This window comes from Panulirus ornatus, chromosome 20, assembly GCF_036320965.1.
Source record: "Panulirus ornatus isolate Po-2019 chromosome 20, ASM3632096v1, whole genome shotgun sequence".
NCBI lineage: Eukaryota > Metazoa > Arthropoda > Malacostraca > Decapoda > Palinuridae > Panulirus > Panulirus ornatus.
Window position 1 is genome coordinate 6,727,837 of NC_092243.1, and position 20,749 is coordinate 6,748,585.

General features: G+C 36.5%; 1 protein-coding gene across 3 annotated transcripts in view; it reads right to left on the reverse strand.

Annotated features, from left to right (window-relative positions):
- LOC139755889 (dystrobrevin beta-like) overlaps nucleotides 1-20,749 on the reverse strand; it is a 167,836-nt gene that overhangs the window by 13,520 nt on the left and 133,567 nt on the right. For all 3 annotated transcript variants that reach the window (XM_071674599.1, XM_071674598.1, XM_071674597.1), the window contains one exon: nucleotides 10,236-10,283. In XM_071674599.1, the coding sequence (XP_071530700.1) occupies nucleotides 10,236-10,283 (48 nt within the window). The remainder of the gene's footprint in view (nucleotides 1-10,235; nucleotides 10,284-20,749) is intronic.

Here is a 20,749-nt window from a genome sequence, read left to right on the forward strand (position 1 = left end):
AAGAGAGATGTGTGGAAATAAAAAGAGCGTGGTTGAGAGAGCAGAAGAGGGTGTTTTGAAGTGGTTTGGGCACATGGAGAGGATGAGTGAGGAAAGATTGACCAAGAGGATATATGTGTCGGAGGTGGAGGGAACAAGGAGAAGAGGGAGACCAAATTGGAGGTGGAAAGATGGAGTGAAAAAGATTTTGTGTGATCGGGGCCTGAACATGCAGGAGGGTGAAAGGAGGGCAAGGAATAGAGTGAATTGGAGCGATGTGGTATACCGGGGTTGACGTGCTGTCAGTGGATTGAAGCAGGGCATGTGAAGCGTCTGGGGTAAACCATGGAAGGCTGTGTAGGTATGTATATTTGCGTGTGTGGACATATGTATATACATGCGTATGGGGGGGTGGGTTGGGCCATTTCTTTCGTCTGTTTCCTTGCGCTACCTCGCAAACGCGGGAGACAGCGACAAAGTATAATAAATATATATATATATATATATATATATATATATATATATACATATATATGTGTATGTGGGTGGGTTGGGCCATTCTTTGTCTGTTTCTTTGCACTACCTCGCTCATATGGGAGATGGCAGTTAAGTATAATAAATAAACAATATTTTCTATTTTTTTTCTTTTATTATACTTTGTTGCTGTCTCCCCCGTTAGCAAGGTAGTGCAAGGAAACAGATGAAAGAATGGCCCAACCCACCCATATACACATGCATATACATACACGTCCACACACGCACATATACATACCTATATGTTTTAACGTATACATATATATACACATACACAGACATATACATATCTACACATGCACATAATTCATACTGGCTGCCTTTATTCATTCCCGTCACCACCCCGCCACACATGAAATAGCATCCCCCTCTCCCCGCGAGGTTGCACTAGGAAAGGACAAAAGGCCACATTCGCTCACACTAAGTCTCTAGGTGTCATGTGTTATCATTATCATTATCATACTTTGTTGCTGTCTCCCGCATTAGTGAGGTAGCGCAAGGGAACAGAAGAAAGAACAGCCCACCCACCCAAATACATATGTATATACTTACATGCCCACATACGCACATATACATACCTATATATTTCAACATATACATACATAGACATATACATATATACACATGTACATACTCATACTTGCTGCCTTCATCCATTCCCGTCACCATCCCACCACACATGAAATTGCACCCCCTCCCCCGTACGCATGTGAGGTAGCACTAGGAAAAGATGACAAAGGCCACATTTGTTCACACTCAGTCTCTAGCTGTCATGTGTAATGCACCGAAACCACAGCTCCCTTTCCATACCCAGGCCCCACAAAACTTTCCATGGTTTACCCCAGATGCTTCACATGCCCTGGTTCAATCCATTGACAGCCCGTCGACCACGGTATACCAAATCATTCAAATTCACTCTATTCCTTGCATGCCTTTCATCCTCCTGCATGTTCTGGCCTTGATCGCTCAAAACCTTTTTCACTCCATCCTTCCACCTCCAAGTTGGTCTCCCACCTCTCCTTGTTCCCTCCAGTTCTGACATATATAATCTTTGTCAACCTTTCCTCACTCATTCTCTCCATGTGTCCAAACCATTTCAACACACCCTCTTCTGCTCTCTCAACCATACTGTTTTTATTCCCACACACCTCTTACCCTTTCATTACTTACTTGATCAAAACACCTCACACCACATACTGTCCTTCAGTATTTCATTTCCAACATATCCATCCTCCTCCATACAACCCTATCTATAGCCCATGCCTTGCAACCATATAGTACTGCTGAATCTACTATTTCTTCAAACATACCAATTTTGCTCTCTGAGATAATGTTCTCTTTCCACACATTCTTCATCACTCCCACAACCTTCTCCCCCTCCCCTACCCTGTGACTCACCTCCACTTCCATGATTCCATTTGCTGCTCAGTCCACTCCCAGATATTTTTCTAAAACATTTCATTTCCTCCAATTTTTCTCCATTCAAACTTACATCCTAATTACCTTGTCCCTCAATCCTGCTAAACCTAATAACCTTGCTCTTATTCACATTTACTCTCAACTTTCTCCTTTCACACACTTTCCAACTCAGTCATCAACTTCTGCAGTTTCTCACTTAAATCAGCCACCAGTGCTGTATCACTGGCAAACAGCAACTGACTCACTTCCCAGGCCCTCTCATCTACAACAGACTGCATACTCATCCCTCTCTCCAAAACTCTTGCATCTACCTTCCTAACCAATCCAGCCATAAACACATTAAACAACCATGGAGACATCACACACCCCTGTTGCAGACAGAGCTTCACTGGGAACCAGTCACACTCCTCTCTTCCTACTTTTACACATGCCTTACATCCGCGATAAAAGCTTTTTCACTGCTTCTAGTAGCTTACCTCCCACACCATATAATCTTAAGACCTTCCACAAAGCATCTTCACAGAACAGAAACTGCAAATAAAGTGCTCTAGTTGTTCCAAATATCTTCTTATACCCTTATCAACTCATCTGTTATAATGAAGTGCTTCTACACATGAAATAATCTTGGAAAATATCTCATAATGCTTCCCCAAGTCTACAGATACCCAATAAATATGAATTGAATAGTCACAGAATCTCCTAAAAGAGCAATAATTAATTACTTATCTACAGGCCTTATTGTCCCCAACATCTATTTCAACTCTAGAATCGAATTTAGCATGAAAAAAAAGTCCTAATAGTAAGATCTTCAAGAAAATCTATTAGCCTTAAAGAATACTCATCTGTTATAATGAAGTGCTTCTACACATGAAATAATCTTGGAAAATATCTCATAATGCTTCCTCAAGCCTACAGATACCCAATAAATATGAATTGAATAGTCACAGAATCTCCTAAAAGAGCAATAATTAATTACTTATCTACAGGCCTTATTGTCCCCAACATCTATTTCAACTCTAGAATCGAATTTAGCATGAAAAAAAAGTCCTAATAGTAAGATCTTCAAGAAAATCTATTAGCCTTGAAGAATACCAAAAATTGCAGGGAATTTTTTATCCCAAAAACCTTTTTGTTTCAGAACTGAAACTGGATACAAGGAAGTGCCTTTGTACTTAATATAATCATGGTAAATATCTTATAATGCTTCCCCAAGCAGACAGATACACAATAAATACGAACTGAATAATCAGAGAATCTTCTAAACAAGTAAACATTAATTACTTACAGGCCTTAATGTCCCCTAACATGCATTTTAAGCCTAGATTTCAATTCAGCAGGAAAAATATTCAATATTTTCAAGTTTCAAGCAAATATATTATCCTCTCAAAATATCAAATGGTGCAGGTAAATAATACAGGAATTTTTTAGCTGAAAATCTTTTTGGTTTTAAAATAAAAATACTTGAAATAATCATAGAAAATATCTCAAAATGCTACCCTTAGGTGACCGATTCCCAAAGAATACGAACTGAATAATTACAGAATCTTCTAAAAAGTAACAATCAATTATATATTCAGAGGTCCTAATGGCCCCCAGTATACATTTCAACTGCAGATTCGAATTTTGCATGAAAAATAGACTTTATACTAAGGTTTTCAAGTAAATCTATTTGCCTCACAAATATACCAAAAATTACAGAAAATTTTTCAGAGAATTTTTTAAGCCCAAAAACCTTATGGTTTTGAAATTGAAATATGACAAAATGAAAACCTTTACTTGATATAATCACAGAAATTATCTCGTAATGCTTCCCCATGCCAACAGATACCCAATAAATATGGACCAAATAATCATGGCATCTTCTAAAAGAGTGACCTTTAATTACTTATTTATGAGTAACTTTATCTAATTACTTATTTACAGGCCTTAATGTCCCCCAGCATATATTTCAGTCCCAGATTCGAATTCACCATGGAAAATAGTCTAAATTTTGAGATTTGCAAATAATGTGTTGTCCTCACAAAAATACCAGAACTTTTCTGTTTTTAAATTGAAATATAACATAATGAAATACTTCTATACTTGCTATAATCATGGAAAATATCTCATAATGCTTCTTCAAGCCGAAAGATACCTTATAAATACACACTGACTAATCACAGTCTTCTATAAAAGAAACCATTACTTATTTACAGGCCTAAATATCTTCTAACATATATTTCATCCCCAGATTCAAATTCAACAGGAAAAGTAATCAATATACTGAAATTTTCAAGCAAGTCTATTACCTTCACAAAAATTACATAAAATGCAGGTTCTGCCAAAAAAATTATTTTTGCTTATAGAAATGAAGTATGACATATTGAAACTCTTCTACATCGATAAAATCACAGAAAACATCTCTTAATGCTTCCCCAATAAATATGAACTGAATAATCACAAAAAATTCTGAAGGAGTAATTTTTAATTACTTATTTACAGGCCTTAACATCTTCCAAAATATATTTCAACCCATACTGGAATTCAGCATAAGAAATAGTCCTTTTATTAAGGTTGTCATGCAAATCTATAACCCTCAAAAAATACCAAAAACTGTAGGTAATAGTTCAAGGAATTTTTTGCTCAAAAACCTTTTGTTTTAAAATTGTAAAAAAGACATAATGAAAAGCTTGTAAAGTTGACATAATCATGAAAAGTATCTCATAATGCTTCCCCAAGCTGACAGATATCCAATATGAACCAAATAATCACAGAATCTCCTAAAAGAGTAGCCATCAATTACCTACTTACAAGCCATTAAGTCACCAAGATATATTCCAATTGCAGATTCAAATTCAAAAAGAAAAATTATCCTTTTACTAAAATTTTCAAGTAAATCTATTACCCTCACAAAAATGCCAAAAATTGCAGGTTATAAGAAGTTAAAGGAATTTTTCAGTCCAAATACCTTTGCCGTGTAAAATTATAATATGACATAATGAAATGGTTCAATACTAGATACAATCATGGAAAATATCTCATATTGCTTCCCCAAGCTGACAGATATCTAGTAAATAGAAACTGAATAATCAGAGAATCTAAAATAGCTATGATCAATTAATCACTTACGAGAATTAATGTCCTCCAACACATATTTCAAGGTTCTGAAGTAAATCTACTACTGTACCAGACTTCTTTGAAAACCTCATCACAAGGACTATTTTTTCATGCTCAATAAGAACCTGGGATTGAAATGTATAAGGGCCATTAAGCCCTGTTATTATGAATTTAAATGATTTCATGTTTGAAAGATTTTTTATTGTTAGTTTCGTATTCACTGGGTATCTGTCAGTTTAGGCAAGCATTACGAGATACTTCCTATGACTGTATATTGTCTCCTAAAAAAAGAAGGAATGTAGGGATGGGTGTCATATTATTCATACAAGGATGTAAACTTCAAAGAACAAAGTGGAAGAATTGTAAGAAATAAACCTATCTTATAATGAGGAATCATGAGAGGACAAATGAACAATCATCTCAGTGCATCTCATGAAACATCATAATTTTCTCATAATTTGTAAAATGGTGGAAGGGTTTTCCAATTAATATAAAATAGTTACTTTGTAAAAATTTTGCTAGCCACAGGTAATGAATGAAAAGGTGCACTAGCTAGATAAGTCTTCCTTTAACCAAACTCTTAGCTATGATCATAGCTGCCAATAACATGGTAAGTGCTCCAATTTCTTGCAAAACTACAACTATAAATGAAAAGGTATTTTTACATTATGGTCAAAAAGTCAAGCTAGAAGTGATACTTTAATATGACTTCACTGAACACTTACAAGAAGGCAACTCACAATGTTTAACTGAGAGTGGGACTTACCAGAGGTAAGAAGTCAGAAAAGTGCACTCTCCCCTTCGCCTGGTTACTAGCAGCCTTTCAGTGATTGGCAAAAAATCAAGTTAATTAAAACTACCCTTTGACTGAACTAATCAGACATTAGATGCCAATATTTCTATCACTTCTACTGAGGCACCTATCAATTGTGTATGGACACATTTTCAATATAAAACCTATGCATGTACTCCTAAGAAATCATTGGAAATTTCTTATGAAAGGTCATACTGTGGTGGTTGTCACTCAGACAGTGAGGGGTATGGCATTTAAGGTATGAGCTTGCCACCATTAAATGCCAGAAATTTTTGAGTGACTACGAAAAAAATCAATCTACCTATCTATATCTATCATCTTTAACTCTTTTCTCATTAACATTAGGTACATCAGGAACAGTCAGCTCTCAGTTTACTAAGAGACATTCTTAATCATCTTCAATGCATTTAAGTGAAACACACACTATGACATTAATATAAACACTCCACTTTGCATACTAAGATGCAGTGTCATGTCAGAAAAAACAGTGATACCACACTTACACCCTCATGTCTAAAAGTTATACTGTACGCGATCAAGACTTATTCTTTTGGCATGTTCATATGAAAAATATCTAGTCCTCATCAATTCTCTCAATCTCATTCCTAGTTCACCATGTTCCTATATCTTCAACTATCCTAGTATACAACTTCAATGTCCAACCTATCATCTACCATAAGTTCTGCAAGCCAAACCCATCATAAGGTTTTCATTCATAACCCTTTCTAATGATTTCTTCACACCACATACATTCTGTATAGCTGCAACATCATGTGCTTTTCAAATTTCTTCACAACACATATGTACGACATCATTAGACTTTTATCTATGTTCTCTTACAGTTTCTTCACACAACATATCTTCATTCTTTACTCCTTTTATCCTCCTAATTCCAACTATTCTATCCATTACCAATGATCCTTATCCTTCCCTATCCTGACCCACATGCACTAGGCTCACATAGTTACATTTGAGTTGAGAAAAGTATATCATTATGTGATTCTTTCTTCATCTAATAGTGGCTGACATTTCATGGGTAACAGCATACACCTGTGGCCATCTTGGATGAAAGGAAAAATGAAGAGTGTGAGAAAAAGAACATAGAAGAAATTGAGTTGTGTTCCTTTGGTGTCTGTCGGCCTGTCTCTTGAAGGTGGAAAGGTTATAGCACAAGGAAGGGAATTCCACAGCTTTGTTGTTCAAGGAAAGAAGGGTGTACCATTCTGGTCATTCCTTGTGTGACTGGTAAATCCTCATGTGTTGGTCTTCAAACAAAAACTATGGGGAAACAATAGCCTATTTCATGCTGTGGGTTCAAGCCTTAATTAGGCTGCTGATGTGTACAGCATACAAGAACAGTTGCACAAATAATAACTGTAAAACAGAGATGACAGCAACATCAAGGGGACCTGAAGGGATAGTTGAAGAGAGGTTACAGCATGAGTTATATGGAGCAATGCTTTGATTCCACTCTACTAACAGAGGTGGTATATAAGCCACCCCTGATATGCAAACAGTATAGCTGTACTCAATACTAGGATGAATGAAATCCTTGAAAATGGAAAATTTCAAAACCTATAAAACACCCCCACCTACTGGGAAATTTTGTGAATCATTATGTTGGGTTACCAGGATAGGATAGAGGATTTGCTTGTGTCCATTATGTTTATGTTATGGCAGGGATGAATTGTAAAGTTCTGAAATCTAATAGAATGAAACAACTGAAATTTTGATATACTGTTAGTAGAAATTGCATTTCTGCAATGCTAAACCAGGTTACTGTTTTCCCCTTCTGATATGCTGCACAAGTACTTCTTGCTCCCTCCATACTCATGTTCTCTCCATTCCCCATTACCTTCAGTGCATTTCCAGTTTTTCACCCATGCAAGGCTACATTAAGCTTAAGTTTTCCCACTCCATCCTCCAAAACTTCTCTTACAAACACCCAAATTCTTCCACACCTTCCATTTCTTCACCTCCAGACTGACATTACATTGTGACAACCTAATTCTTTCCAATTTACAGAATGTTCATTTCAGTCTTATGTGCTTTCATTCCCATCATACAAGCATCAAAGAAAGCCACAACTGTATCCAATCTGCAAACAGAAAAGCATCACCTGCATACAAGGATTGTGGTAAACTCTTATTATGATCCATCATGACACACTGGTACACCAACTTCACCCTACCTCATCCTCATCTCATATAATGATCAATCCACAAATACATTAAACTATTAAGGTGACACATGCAACCTTGACACTCTCCATCATATATTCTAAACATCTGAATCATATCATCATTTTCTGTAAAACATTATAGTATTCAAAAATCTTTTATATGCAGCATATATTGTCAGAATTTCCTAAAGGGCTTTCCTATTGTTATATACCAATTCAAAATCCACAGTACTTTCTTTTTCTCCCAAGAACTTCCTTCACTAGTACATAAGTGCAAAAATTTGGTGTGGAGTACATACCCTTTTCCCTTTCTTAAACTACATTGTTTTTACCTAAAACAGGTGCACAAATAAATTGATCATGACATCATAATCTGATCATACATCTTGCTAACCACACAAAACAAGACTTATTCCTATGTAATTTTCCTCCTTTCACCTTTATGGGGATCCCCATTCAACATCAGAGTTGTATTCGTTGAAAGGGTACTTCTAAGAGAAATGACGTGAATCTAATTTTCCCAAAAGAACCCATGTAAGATGGCTAGTTATGTTTCTTGGGACCAACCTCAGGAATATTTTCAATAATGATATATAATAAGAGAAGAATTTTCATAATGTACACAGTACAGTAGAGTAGATGTACTTACAGCATATGGAAAACATGAACAATTATCAGATAAGATTTTGAATCTTGTTTATAGAAGGTGGTTGAAGTAAAGAAGTAAGTGACCATCAGCCTAACTACTCAGGAACTGCAGTCTTCCCTGTGATCATTCTAACTGAAAATAGCTATTGCTCTTGATAAGCTGGAAAGCCAGTGACATTTATTTGACATCATCACATAATATTCTTACAGTCATGGGAGGTAAACCAAGTGCTCTGCTAATGTCCACAGCTCATTCACAATCATCTAAACCATTTAAAATATATTATTTCACCTCAAGTGTAATGCTTTTTCTTGATTTCTCAGGAAAACATGGCTCATTGTTGTCACTTGTTAGGAATCTTTGCCTCATGACTGAAGGATTACAGCCCTAAATCACGACATTCAATCAAGCAACTATAAGGCTTTAATGACTTAAAAGGAACTTCACAACTTAGCAAATCTGTTTTCTAATTAGTGGGTAATACGAAAGTAAAACAGCTTTACATGAAGTGAATTTACATGGAGCCCCCAGTATACTGTGAAGCTATCGCTGCATTTGTTTAATCACTTTATACATGACCACATTTCTATATTCAAGCGTACAGCTTCAAAACCATTCAAAAGCAGTTTCACCACCACAATCCATCATTTCATTTATAATTCCAGCTTTCCATTCCTTAAGTGCATTATTGTTTTTCCAATGTATTTCATAATGTCTTCCTCTCACTTATACTTACTTCGTTGTCTCCTTACATATACTCTTCTCATGTCAATCCATGAAAATGAAAAGACATCACTGCTGGCTGAAACTAAAGTAGGTAGCCTAAAGCTATGTGAATTAAATCTTAGGTCTTAAAAAAGTTCCAAGTACCTCAAAAGTAATTGTAATCTCTAGGGCACTGAGGGCATTCAAAACATGATGGTGAAATACTGATTGGTACTTGACTGATTCCACAGCAATGATGGAACAGTACTCCTTTTGGATAAATCAAGGCAGATATACTGGAGATGGAATAGTGCATTAAGTACAAGTATGTGGCTCAGTGAGTATGACATAAGTATGTGAGGAGAGAGCATGCAACCCAATACCCATGTAAAATCCAAATCAAAGCAGGAATAAAAAAAAGAGCAACTTAAAAGCTACTGATGTGAAGCTCTTTGTATTCCAATCATTGCAAATACAAGACCAGAGAGGGACATCCTGAGGAATATCTATGGTGCTTTTTATTGGTCAGTGCACAGAATGCAAACTCAGGACAATTGAAGTGGGACAGGAAAGGGAGAGGAGATATCTGGTTTTGTGAGGAAATTCTGGGGGTTGGGATATAGTGCATATTACACCAGCAAGAAATTTATGAATCTGTTTATGGATAAGATCAAATTTGCTGCATAGGTACCTCTGAAGGATGGATACCTGAAACTTCCGATAGGGTCCTCCACCAAGAGAGAAAAATAATGTGCAAGTTGATACTAACAGAGGCAAAAGTTCTCACATCACAAGTATCAAAATGAATACAGATTTTTTTTCTTAACTATTAACTGCACTGAGCAACGAAAACTTACCTCGCTCAGGGAGTGGTCTTGTCAGCAGTGAGTCATCATCTGAACTTTCTGTAATTTCATATATCTTTTTTTTAATACACCAAAACTACTATTCAAAGGACCATCCATCTAAACTTAAAATTTCTGTATGAGTCCATTCATAACAAATCTCTTGCATAAAATGTTATTTACTGTAATGTCAATGATTTTACAATCTAATATATTCTATTTCCTATCTATCATCAGTATATCTATTCCCTTTCACATGTGGTGGATCAAATGCATACAAGCATGTACAATTTGCAGGAACTAATTTTGTAGAACTGGGGTTTAATCCCTAGAGCTTGCAGTTTGAAAAGGGCAGGGATGCACATATTTCAATTCTTATCCCTTTTATGAATGTACTACATAATTTCTGAGCTTTCCATTTTGCTATGTATTTTTCCTCTCACTGATCCCCAAAGGCAAGGATGAATGTCATCAATAGAAAGTGATCAGCCAGCTGACAAATTTACAAATCATAAAGCAAACCATACGACTGCATCAAAGACACTAGTGAAAACAATTTCACATCAGAGAGATACAATTCTAAAAACTCCTAGGAAATATGAAACATCCACTTTTTAATGGATGATAACTAATAAACTCTCTAAGAAATTCTAATGTTTGAACTATACATTTTCTTCCTTAAATATTTAAAGTTAGTGCAGTTAGAAAAAACTGCCTTTCGACACTCAGTTTTCAAAGTCTAGGAAAAGGTTAGGGGTGACCGGAATCTACAATCTAATTATTTACTGTACTGAAAGATATAGGTGTTAGAACAAAGATGGGTATGCTTGATGCTAAAACAGACCCAAGAGTGTGGTATGGATGAGAGTCTTGGGCCCTGAAAACAAAAGAAGGGAAGAGGGTAAACATGATGGAAATGAAATGGTTGAGGACAATACATAGTGCACAACAGGATGATTGTATAAGGAATGGAAATATAAGATAGAAATATGGTTCTAAGGGCAGTCTAACAGAAAGAGCTGACTAAAGTGTGATGAAATGGCTTGGACCTATTAAGAGGATGAGTAAAGAAAGACTGAGCAAGAGGATCTGTACACCAGAAGTGGAGAAGCATGGGAAAAGGGAGAGCATGAAGGGAACGGAATGATGAAATGAAGCAGGCTTTAGAGTATCAGGGACTACACATTCAGGAAAATGAAAGGCAGGCATGGGACAGAATGAACTGGATGTATATGGTATGTGGAATAGAAAAGATCTGCTGCCAATGGGCTGACCTAGATCGTATGATGTGTTTATGTAAGCCACGACCAGGGTCTAAGGCTTGGCTTTAGATGGTAGGCTCTGGTTTCAGTATATTTCACACACCATACATAGAGTGTGTAAGTACAAATAAAGCAGTTGTTTGTTTCTGACACTACCTCACTAAGGTAGGAGAAGCAGTAAGGTGTTAAAAAAATGATAGATGGTGAGGATGATTTACATTCTAGGATGAAGTCAGGTGGAGCTCATATAATACTATGGGTTGAGGTTAGGTGGAGTTCATTAAATACTATGACAGTGATAGCATTTCATTCTGAGAATGAAAATGTGAACAGACTTTCCTCAATAAAGTAAAGAGGCTTAAGGATTTGGATGAAATGATACTAAGTTAAGCTGAGGTGAGGTGAAAGCACCAAATAATTACATTAACATAGGCTACTGCAGAGGTATATGGAACCATAAGGATAAGTTGCTGAAAGAAAAAAATAAGGTGCCCAGTTGGAGAGAGAAAAAAACGTGTCTGCAACAGTAAAGTAGATGGAAAGTGATAGAAACAAGGCATAGAATGAAAAAATAAATGCACATGCAAATAAAATGAGAGCAAATAAGAGAGAATTTAAAGCTATTTAGGATGAATGTAAAATGGTATATGCAGGTCTATATGACAACTGACAGTCTGTAAAAGAGGGATAGGGAATTATTTATGTATAGGGATGAAGTCTGTGTAATGTGGACAAAGCACTTTAAAGAACTGATGGGGCAATAATACACAAAATGTGGGTACTAGTCTAGTGAGTATGGAAGCTGGTGCTGGTAGTGTGAAGAGTTGTGGTGAAAGGTAGATACTAAAAAGAGGGAAAAGAGAAGTGCCAGCAAAGTAAATGAAAAATGGAAATGAAAGTGGTGTGTGTGAAATGGAGTCAGATATCAAAGAGAGAAACTAAAACAGCAAAGGGGTGGCCACGGCAAAAGAGTGTCCATAACTGCTGAACTCCTGTGCCACTTCTTAGCCTACAGTGCCTCACACTTAACAGGCTACTGGCAGTGGGCAACTCTAGCACAATGTTTATTAGTTTAAAACAATACTTTATTAGATGATTAGTGTAAATATGAAATCAACCTATATTTTTGGGTGAACCTTGAAACAAACTGGCTACAAAAGTATTCTTGATATTAGTTCATGAGAAATCTGTTCTTTTGGTGGCGTTCTTTTGAAGCTGTTGCATTTACCTTGACAATATGTCTACATACATGTATGTATAATTTAATCAATCATAATGTACAAACCCAGGAACCCTTTTATATGGCTAAAGCAGCTCTGAAGCTGCCCTGAAGTCAGAAGCAAGGAAATAATCGAATCCTTTGCAGAAAGAAGTTCCTTGAGGAGACTGTACGCCTATTTATTGACTGACGGAAATTTTTCACTCATGAAAGGAATAAACTGAGTGAGGACATGGTTAATACAGACAACATACATAAATCTGAGAGGCTGTATGATATCAGAGAGTGTTTAAAAGATGGTGCCCCATGAGCATAAGACTCCCACCATGCATGTACCAGTACAAATAGGTAACTAAAAACAGATGATTACATACAGGGAAAGTTCAGTGACACCTGTATATGTGTGTGTGTTATTAATCAAATGTATTGAACAGGGAGGGAGCTTTACACTCCCTATTTCTTGAACTTTCTCTATCATCTTACAACTTTTTAAACTTCTATATGCTGTCTGCAATCACCATATCTTCATTCACTTTATTCTATTTGTCCACTACTCTTATACTATAAAAGTACCTTTTTACATCTTTATCAGCAAATTTTCTGCTTAATTTCATGTAATGTCCTCTTACTGTTCTATCTTTGGATCTTTTGAAGAACTGCTCATTGTTTGCATCATCAATCTGGTTTACAAACTTAAAGATTGTGATAAGGTTATCCCCAACTCTTCTCTCTTTCATGGTTGGCAAATTTAAAGCCTCTAACCTTTCCCTGGTACTCTGTTACCATCTTTGTTGGTTCTCACTAACCTTATCTTTACTTATGTGTATAAAATTTAAGAAGCATATTTTAGTTTTGGCCTTATGTATGACAGAACAACTTGCTGAATACTTCCTTCTCCAGGAACTTGAATGCATCTTTACTATCTGCCAGCAAACTGATGTTCTCTAGAACTATTCTCCTAAGGTGGGACTCTGGAGATAGGTTTGGCTGAACTTTATCAGCCTTATAAGGTGGTGCAATCCTCCAGAAATAGTACTTGTAGAAAATTGTAACAAGATGCAGGAGGAAAATCTGTCTATCTATATCTCTGATGCCTGTTCCCTTCAGGAACTTCCTCAAAGGGGTGGCCAAAGCAATAGAGTCTCTATAATGGGTGAACTCCAGTGCCACTTCTTAGCCTTTAATGCCTAACCCTTAACAGGTCACTTGCAGAGTACCAGTTTAGTGCAGTGCTTGCAGAGGCTCCTACCTAATGTTCCTACTGATTACTTCTACCTAATGTTCCTCACTAATTACTTCTACCTATAGTCCTACTTAAATGTTCATACCTACTACTTCAATCTATTGCTCCAACGATTTTTCCAGAAGGCAGGGCTAGCACACAGCACTCACCACAGCAAATCTACAGTTACAAAGAATGAGATGTGTGACTTAAGTGTTGTGTGTGAAGGAGAGATATTTTGTATATTTGAGGACAGAATGTCAGTAGTCTAAGTGAGGCAGAAAGAAAAGACAGCTACCTAGGTCAGAGTAGTGCAACTTAACCTATGAAGTGCTGGCTCACTATGCAGCAATCACTAACCCTCCTAATACCCAGGTGGGTAGTACTGGTAATATACTGGTAATATACCTCACTAGGCATAGGCTGCCTACCAAGTACTACCTACCTGCAGAAGGGAAACCTTACCAAAAAGCAAGAGTATTCTAAAACCAAGAACTAATACTTGTAACAAATGATGAGATTTGTCAGGAACTGTTTTCTTTATTTTGGAAGCTCTAGTCACAGATTGTGTGGTAATATGGTAGTTTAACGGAAGAGTTTAAAAAGAAAAATTTGACTGCAAAAGAGGTAAACTATTTAGGGCAAAAGGAATTTCAGATGAGGATGTGTGAGGAGTGATTTCTGACTGTGTGTAATGAAGACATTTTGTGTGTGAAGGTGGAGTTATGACTGGAGATATCATTGTCACATGATAAATCAATCTATTGTGCAAAACAAAAAATTGATAGGTGCTTAAACAGATATGGAAACCTATTCTCACTGCAGCACACAAGGATAGGGGATTAGTTATTGGTGCATTACTGAAAAGGAGTCATACAATCATGGAGCCCTACCTCTTAGGTTTTCTTTGTATCATACAATACCTTAAAATTTTTGACAACATTTGCATTTTACATTCACCTTCATAAGCCAATAACATGTATCCACGACCCTGTTAGTATAAAACAAGGTTTGAGTGAAATGGGAGTCTGTATGCACTTGATCCACCTGACATTACTGAGAACAAAGTTTCAAATATATAAACAGGTCTCCTGTATATATATATATATATATATATATATACAGTCCACAAAAAATCGCTACTGCTATAATTAGTATACAAAAAATACAAAAACAAACCCTTGAATACAGCAGAAATAATACACAATAAAAAAAAAGATAAAACTATTTCTTTGTACAGTTCAGGCCAGTGAGCAGAGGAAATTATATAAACCCACTCCCTTCGGGTAAAATATTTAGGCATAATCCCAATAATATATGTGGTTTACCTACCACCTGCCTTTAGAGACAGAATCTCCTTGCTTTAGCAACAATCTACCTGATCCACTGTTGTCATGTTATGAATCTGGAGCCGCAAACAAGCCAATTTCCTTTGCAATTCCAAAGCACAAAGCATGAAATAGAGTCAAGACGGTAAGGAGAAATAGGAAGGAAAAGGGAAGGCCTGCTCACTGGCTTTCTCTGTAAGAAGAAATAGCTTTCACAGGCTCAAAACTTATTTTCTTCCTAAGAAAAGATAGCCAGTTAGTAAGAGAAATGAGAGCATACACAAATGATAGATGATGAGGAATGCTTGGACTAAAGATACGTCAAAAACACTGATTATGAAAGAAGTGCCTGTAAACATTCCCAAACACCAAACACAGTAATCCCACAACCATGTAAAAGGTGGTGAAAAAGTAGTCAAAGGAATTCCTTTCTGTACAAAGCTTCTAATATATCTGCCACATTTCAAATCCTTTAGCAGTTCTTTAAAGGATATGAGTAAAACAAATCCCGTCCCTTCAAGTTAAAAGACTCAATAAAGCCATTCACTGCATTTTTGATTTTATCAAAACTGGAAACTAAATGTTTCTACAGAAGTGAGCTATGATAGTCTGCTTTGTTGAATACATGAACCATACTTTTTCCAAAATACTGTGATAAAAGATCTTTAGTTAATCAGCCTGAATGAAAGAGGTGTTTTCAATAAAACAACAGATGTCCTTCCTTGAAGCTCCATTCAAAGGGAGATGACACCTTTAATCAGCTGACAGGTCTAGCCTGGGCAAGGTCCAAGATAATCTAAGGTGACATGACTAGTTTTGTTTGTAGACTGGTAACAACATTGTTGCACGAATCAAGAAGGAAAGGTATCTATCAAGTACCCTAAAGTTCTGTCAGAGGTTTCAGAGATGGGGCTTCCCAGTAAAGGCTAGCCCTCGAGTAGGTTCAATCAGTCTATATTATGTAAAGATCCAATTCACTGGGTAGAAGTCATCCACCCTACTGATTGTACTTATAAATGGCATCTAAAACTTTATGAGAATGAAGTCCACAAACTTCATGGTACCTTCAATATAGGAAATTAGTGACAAAACAGTTTACTTACCAATAAACATGTGTCAAGAGGAATGAAGTAAAACTCAAGTGACTAATTCGTCACTTTTCTTACCTCTTTCCCCCTTTCAGGAGAAGACAGAAAGTGTGGAACTAAACCCTCATGACATTAAAAGTAAAGTATGGAGGTCCCTTACCAGACAACGCTGAAAAGTAAAAATGGAGTTGATAAATTACCTGACTTTCTGATTCGGCTAGAAATGATACTAGTGGAGAAATTCCTCAAGTAAAAGGAAGGCTGATTAGTTGTGACCAACGGAGAAACGTAAAGGAAACTGGTAATCTACTTGCCAAATTAAAAAACATTGAGCTGTGAGTGGTTAAACCCAATACACCAGGAATTATTGCAAAATGCACACCAGGCTTTCTTCTGCATTGAGTGAAGTTGGGCAGAGACATCAATTCCTCATCCTTAAAAATGGCAAACTTCACAAAAGTATTAAATCTTCCCCATCGAAATAATGGGTACCAAACTGAGTAGGATCCAGTTCAAAGCACCCAGCTGGTGTAATGGTGAAGATTGTAGCCTGTCTTTCCTCAATTTCAAATTACATTAGGTGAATAAACCAAGCTCAGAAACATTTGAGAATTACCTTTGCTCGTGTTGTGCTGCTGAACTCTAGGCACCTTACTGGTTTTACTGCTACGAACAATGCATTTTAGCTTTGCTCAGCATTAAGTGAGGCAGGGTAGAGAAGCCAACATCTCTGGCTCTAGAAAGGGCAAATCTTGCAGTACAATGGCTCTGGAAAGGGTCAATCTTGCAGTACAATGGCTCTGGAAAGGGCAAATCTTGCAGTACAATGGCTCAGAGAATCTGTTGTGATGCAACGAATGCCAGAGATACTACAGTCATGCAGGTCTTCTCAGAGAATCCTGTAGCATGCCTCCCGTACACACTCCCAAGGTGGGTGTGGGGTTTTCTTTTTTACATAATCTTGACTGCAGTGGAAACTGGCCCACTAAATAATCCCACAAACCAACCCTGAAAATTTTTTTTGTGTTTGAGAGGTCAGATGGTTAGGAAAGACAACCCATGTTCAAACCTTTGAACAGTTACCAACATTGTGCTATTTTGGACTGAAGGATGATGGCCAACATTTGTGATGCCTTTACATTTCAACTCAGTGGCAATGTCAATATATAACATACAAAGATCTACTCCATTTCCAGGAAGGTGAAGGAAAATATTCTGATCTCAGAACCCCTTCAGTTATCACAGTTGGTGTACAAATGTTGAACTTTCAGGTTATGCATGCACCGATCGTACCAAAATATAAACTTAATGATGAGGAATGCCTACAATGTGAGAAAAGAAGAATAAGTGAAATGTGAAGAAATATGTAACTCACAGAGAGATTCAGCAGGAGTATGATGGAGGGAGATCAGCCTTATATGGTAATGAATCTTGCTTACAAAAGTGAGAGGACGTGGAGGGGAGATATCTACTACTCTAAATGGCTTAAAACATTTAATTTCACCTAAGTGTAAGGCTTTTTCTTTATTTCATACTGGTAATATGCTCACTTTTGTCACTTGCTGGGTGGTTATGACTCATGACAAGGATTGCAATTGTAAATTTCATCTTTCAAAGTCCCTATTTTCAAGACTTTGATGACTCAAAAGAGGAACTTTGTGACTTTGAACATGTATGTTCCATAACTGATGCAGTCTGATAAGGTGAAACAATATTGTTTGGGAAATATTTTTTACAGGGTTCCCTTGTGTAGAACAATCAAACCCATGAAGTGCATCTTTTATATACTTTAATCTGTTAATAAGTCCAGCTAATATCTCAAAGTGATATTAGTAAGCTGACGATAAGTATTTCTGATAAAAAAATATTGAACAAATTAACAAGTGAATAGAATTATCTAATGAATGGAAGCATGTGAAGATATCACAAATTTTCAAAATGGGAGATGGATAGTACACTTAAACTACCATTCTACTAGTAAAGCAGCACTTCAGTTTTGGTTGAAATCATAAAAGTTTTAAAAGATAGCAAAATAATACCAAATAATAATCACACACTATATCATTTTGAAATAGTGTTTAACAAATATAACATAATTCTTCAGTCATATATATAGTAAGTGGGATTTCAAAGGTCATTTCTTAGACTTCCAAAGGGTTTTCACCGAAGTACCACAAAAGCCCACAGCAGAGGAAACTGAATGCATGAGTAGTTAGTGGACTGACATAGAGATAAAATGTGAAGTGGTACTAAATGGGGAAGCACAGACTAGCATGTGAATAAAAGCAAGGTTATTAGGTTTAATAAAGAAAAGGAAGGTTATTCGAAGTGTGAGTCTGAATGGACAGATCCTGGAAGAAGTGGTGTTTAGATACCTGGGAGTGGATATGGCAGCAAATGGAACCATGGGAGATGAAGTAAGCTTTAGGGTGAGTAAGGGAGGGAGATCTCTTAGGCATACAGAAGAATAAGTGGAAAGAGAGATCACTGTCTTTAAGGGCATATATGGGTATTTTTGACAGGAAAGTAGTTCCAAAAGAGCTGTACGGATGCAAGACATGGGCCCTTAATAAAAATGTAAAGAACAGGTTGAATGTGTTGGAAATCATATCTCTGAGGACAATATGTGGTGTAAGGAGGTTTGATCAAATAGGAAATGACAGGGTAAGAGAGAGATGTGGTGGAAAGAGGAGTATGAGAGAAATGAAGAGGGTATGCTGAAATGGTATGAACATTTGGGTAGGATGAGTGAGGAAACAATGAGAATATACCTGTCAGAAGTGGACGGAATAAGGAAAAGGATAAGGAAAGATGGGGTCAAGATGCAATGGTTTCACAGCTTGAACATGCAGGAGGGTGCAAGATGTGCAAGGGATAAAGTGAACTGAAGCAATGTGATATACAGGGGATGATATGCTGTCAATAGGCAGAGTATTTGAAACAGTTGGGGAAAATCACAAAATGGGACCTCTGGATTCAGTACACTATACATGACAGCTAGAGAGTGGATGTGAGCGAATGAGGCCATTTCTTTATCTGTTCCTGGTACCATCTTGCTAATGCAGAAAATGGTGAACATGTATGAAAAATACTACTTCTACTACTACTACTAATAATAATGGACAAAGTGAGAATTTTGCAGTTGTTGCAGTAAATAACTGGCCTCCTACTACATAGAGACAAATTTTCTATTTTGCCCATAGATCATTACCCCATAACAACTGGGTGTTACATATGTAAAGAAATAAAATATACCCAAACATAACTTACAGGGTGAAATAAAAAAATTCCATTTGAATACACAAAAACAAGGGAGAGAAACATGAAGAAAATGTTTTCCTATAAAAAACTACACAAATTGTATGGAATTTACATACACAAAAACTTTAAATGGAGAAAATAATACTAGTGCCCTATACAAACTGAGAATCCTGAAGTATGAAATTCTGGTAATTGTCACAGATAAAAGAAATGAACAACACCTACAAGACATCTAGTTTGGATGAAAGCAGAGCAGGGAATGCATAAAGGTAATTCGCAAGGCAAGTTTATGGCTCCAAATATATGATGCAACAATAGAAAGACATTGATAAACAATGGGATGTGCAAGGTGATGCTGCTCTTTTAGACATATTTGTAGGTAAACCGTGCCTAAGTCTTTTTTCCATAGGGAAGGGGCTTCTTTCATTTTCAGTGCTCACTGGTCAAATCCTTTTGGGAAAAAGAAACATTACAACACATTCTTTAATAAGTATCTTGTGATAAGATTAACGTCCTTTCCTTTATTAACGCATAGCATAGGTGCAACTATTCCAGTCTACTTTATACTACATGATATCTGCAGCTTAAAACTCTGAGCTCTTGCATTCACAACTTACTATTTTCAAGCCACTTAACTTTCATGAAAGAAAACAAAATTACATAACCATCAACATCCTCCATCACGCTAAACCTGACACTGTTCACATCATTCCAAGCATTTTTACAAATTCCTTAAATCTATTTTACAAAATTCCTATCAAGAAATAAAGCTTACATTTTTCATTTATTTCTTTCTGATTGCAATCAGTCACAAGAATCCACAATTCTTTCACATGGTAGCAGCAAAAATGCTTCTCATACCTAAAGACTGATTTATCTAAATAACATTCCCACTCCCACCTACAGCTGTATAACAAAGTTATCAGAATATACCACAATCCTGCCCTATTCATTCCATCATTTACTCTGTCTATGTTAAGTGAGTAAAGAGAATCAAACAATACTGCTAAACTCAGGTCTCTTCTTTAAAAAGAAGAAAAATCACAAAATTCATTATGTAATATCTTGCTGGGCAGGGTGGCAACTTTGTTTCCCAATTCACAGGGTGGTAATGTCCTGAGTGTAGTGGTCCAGGGTCTAAGAATG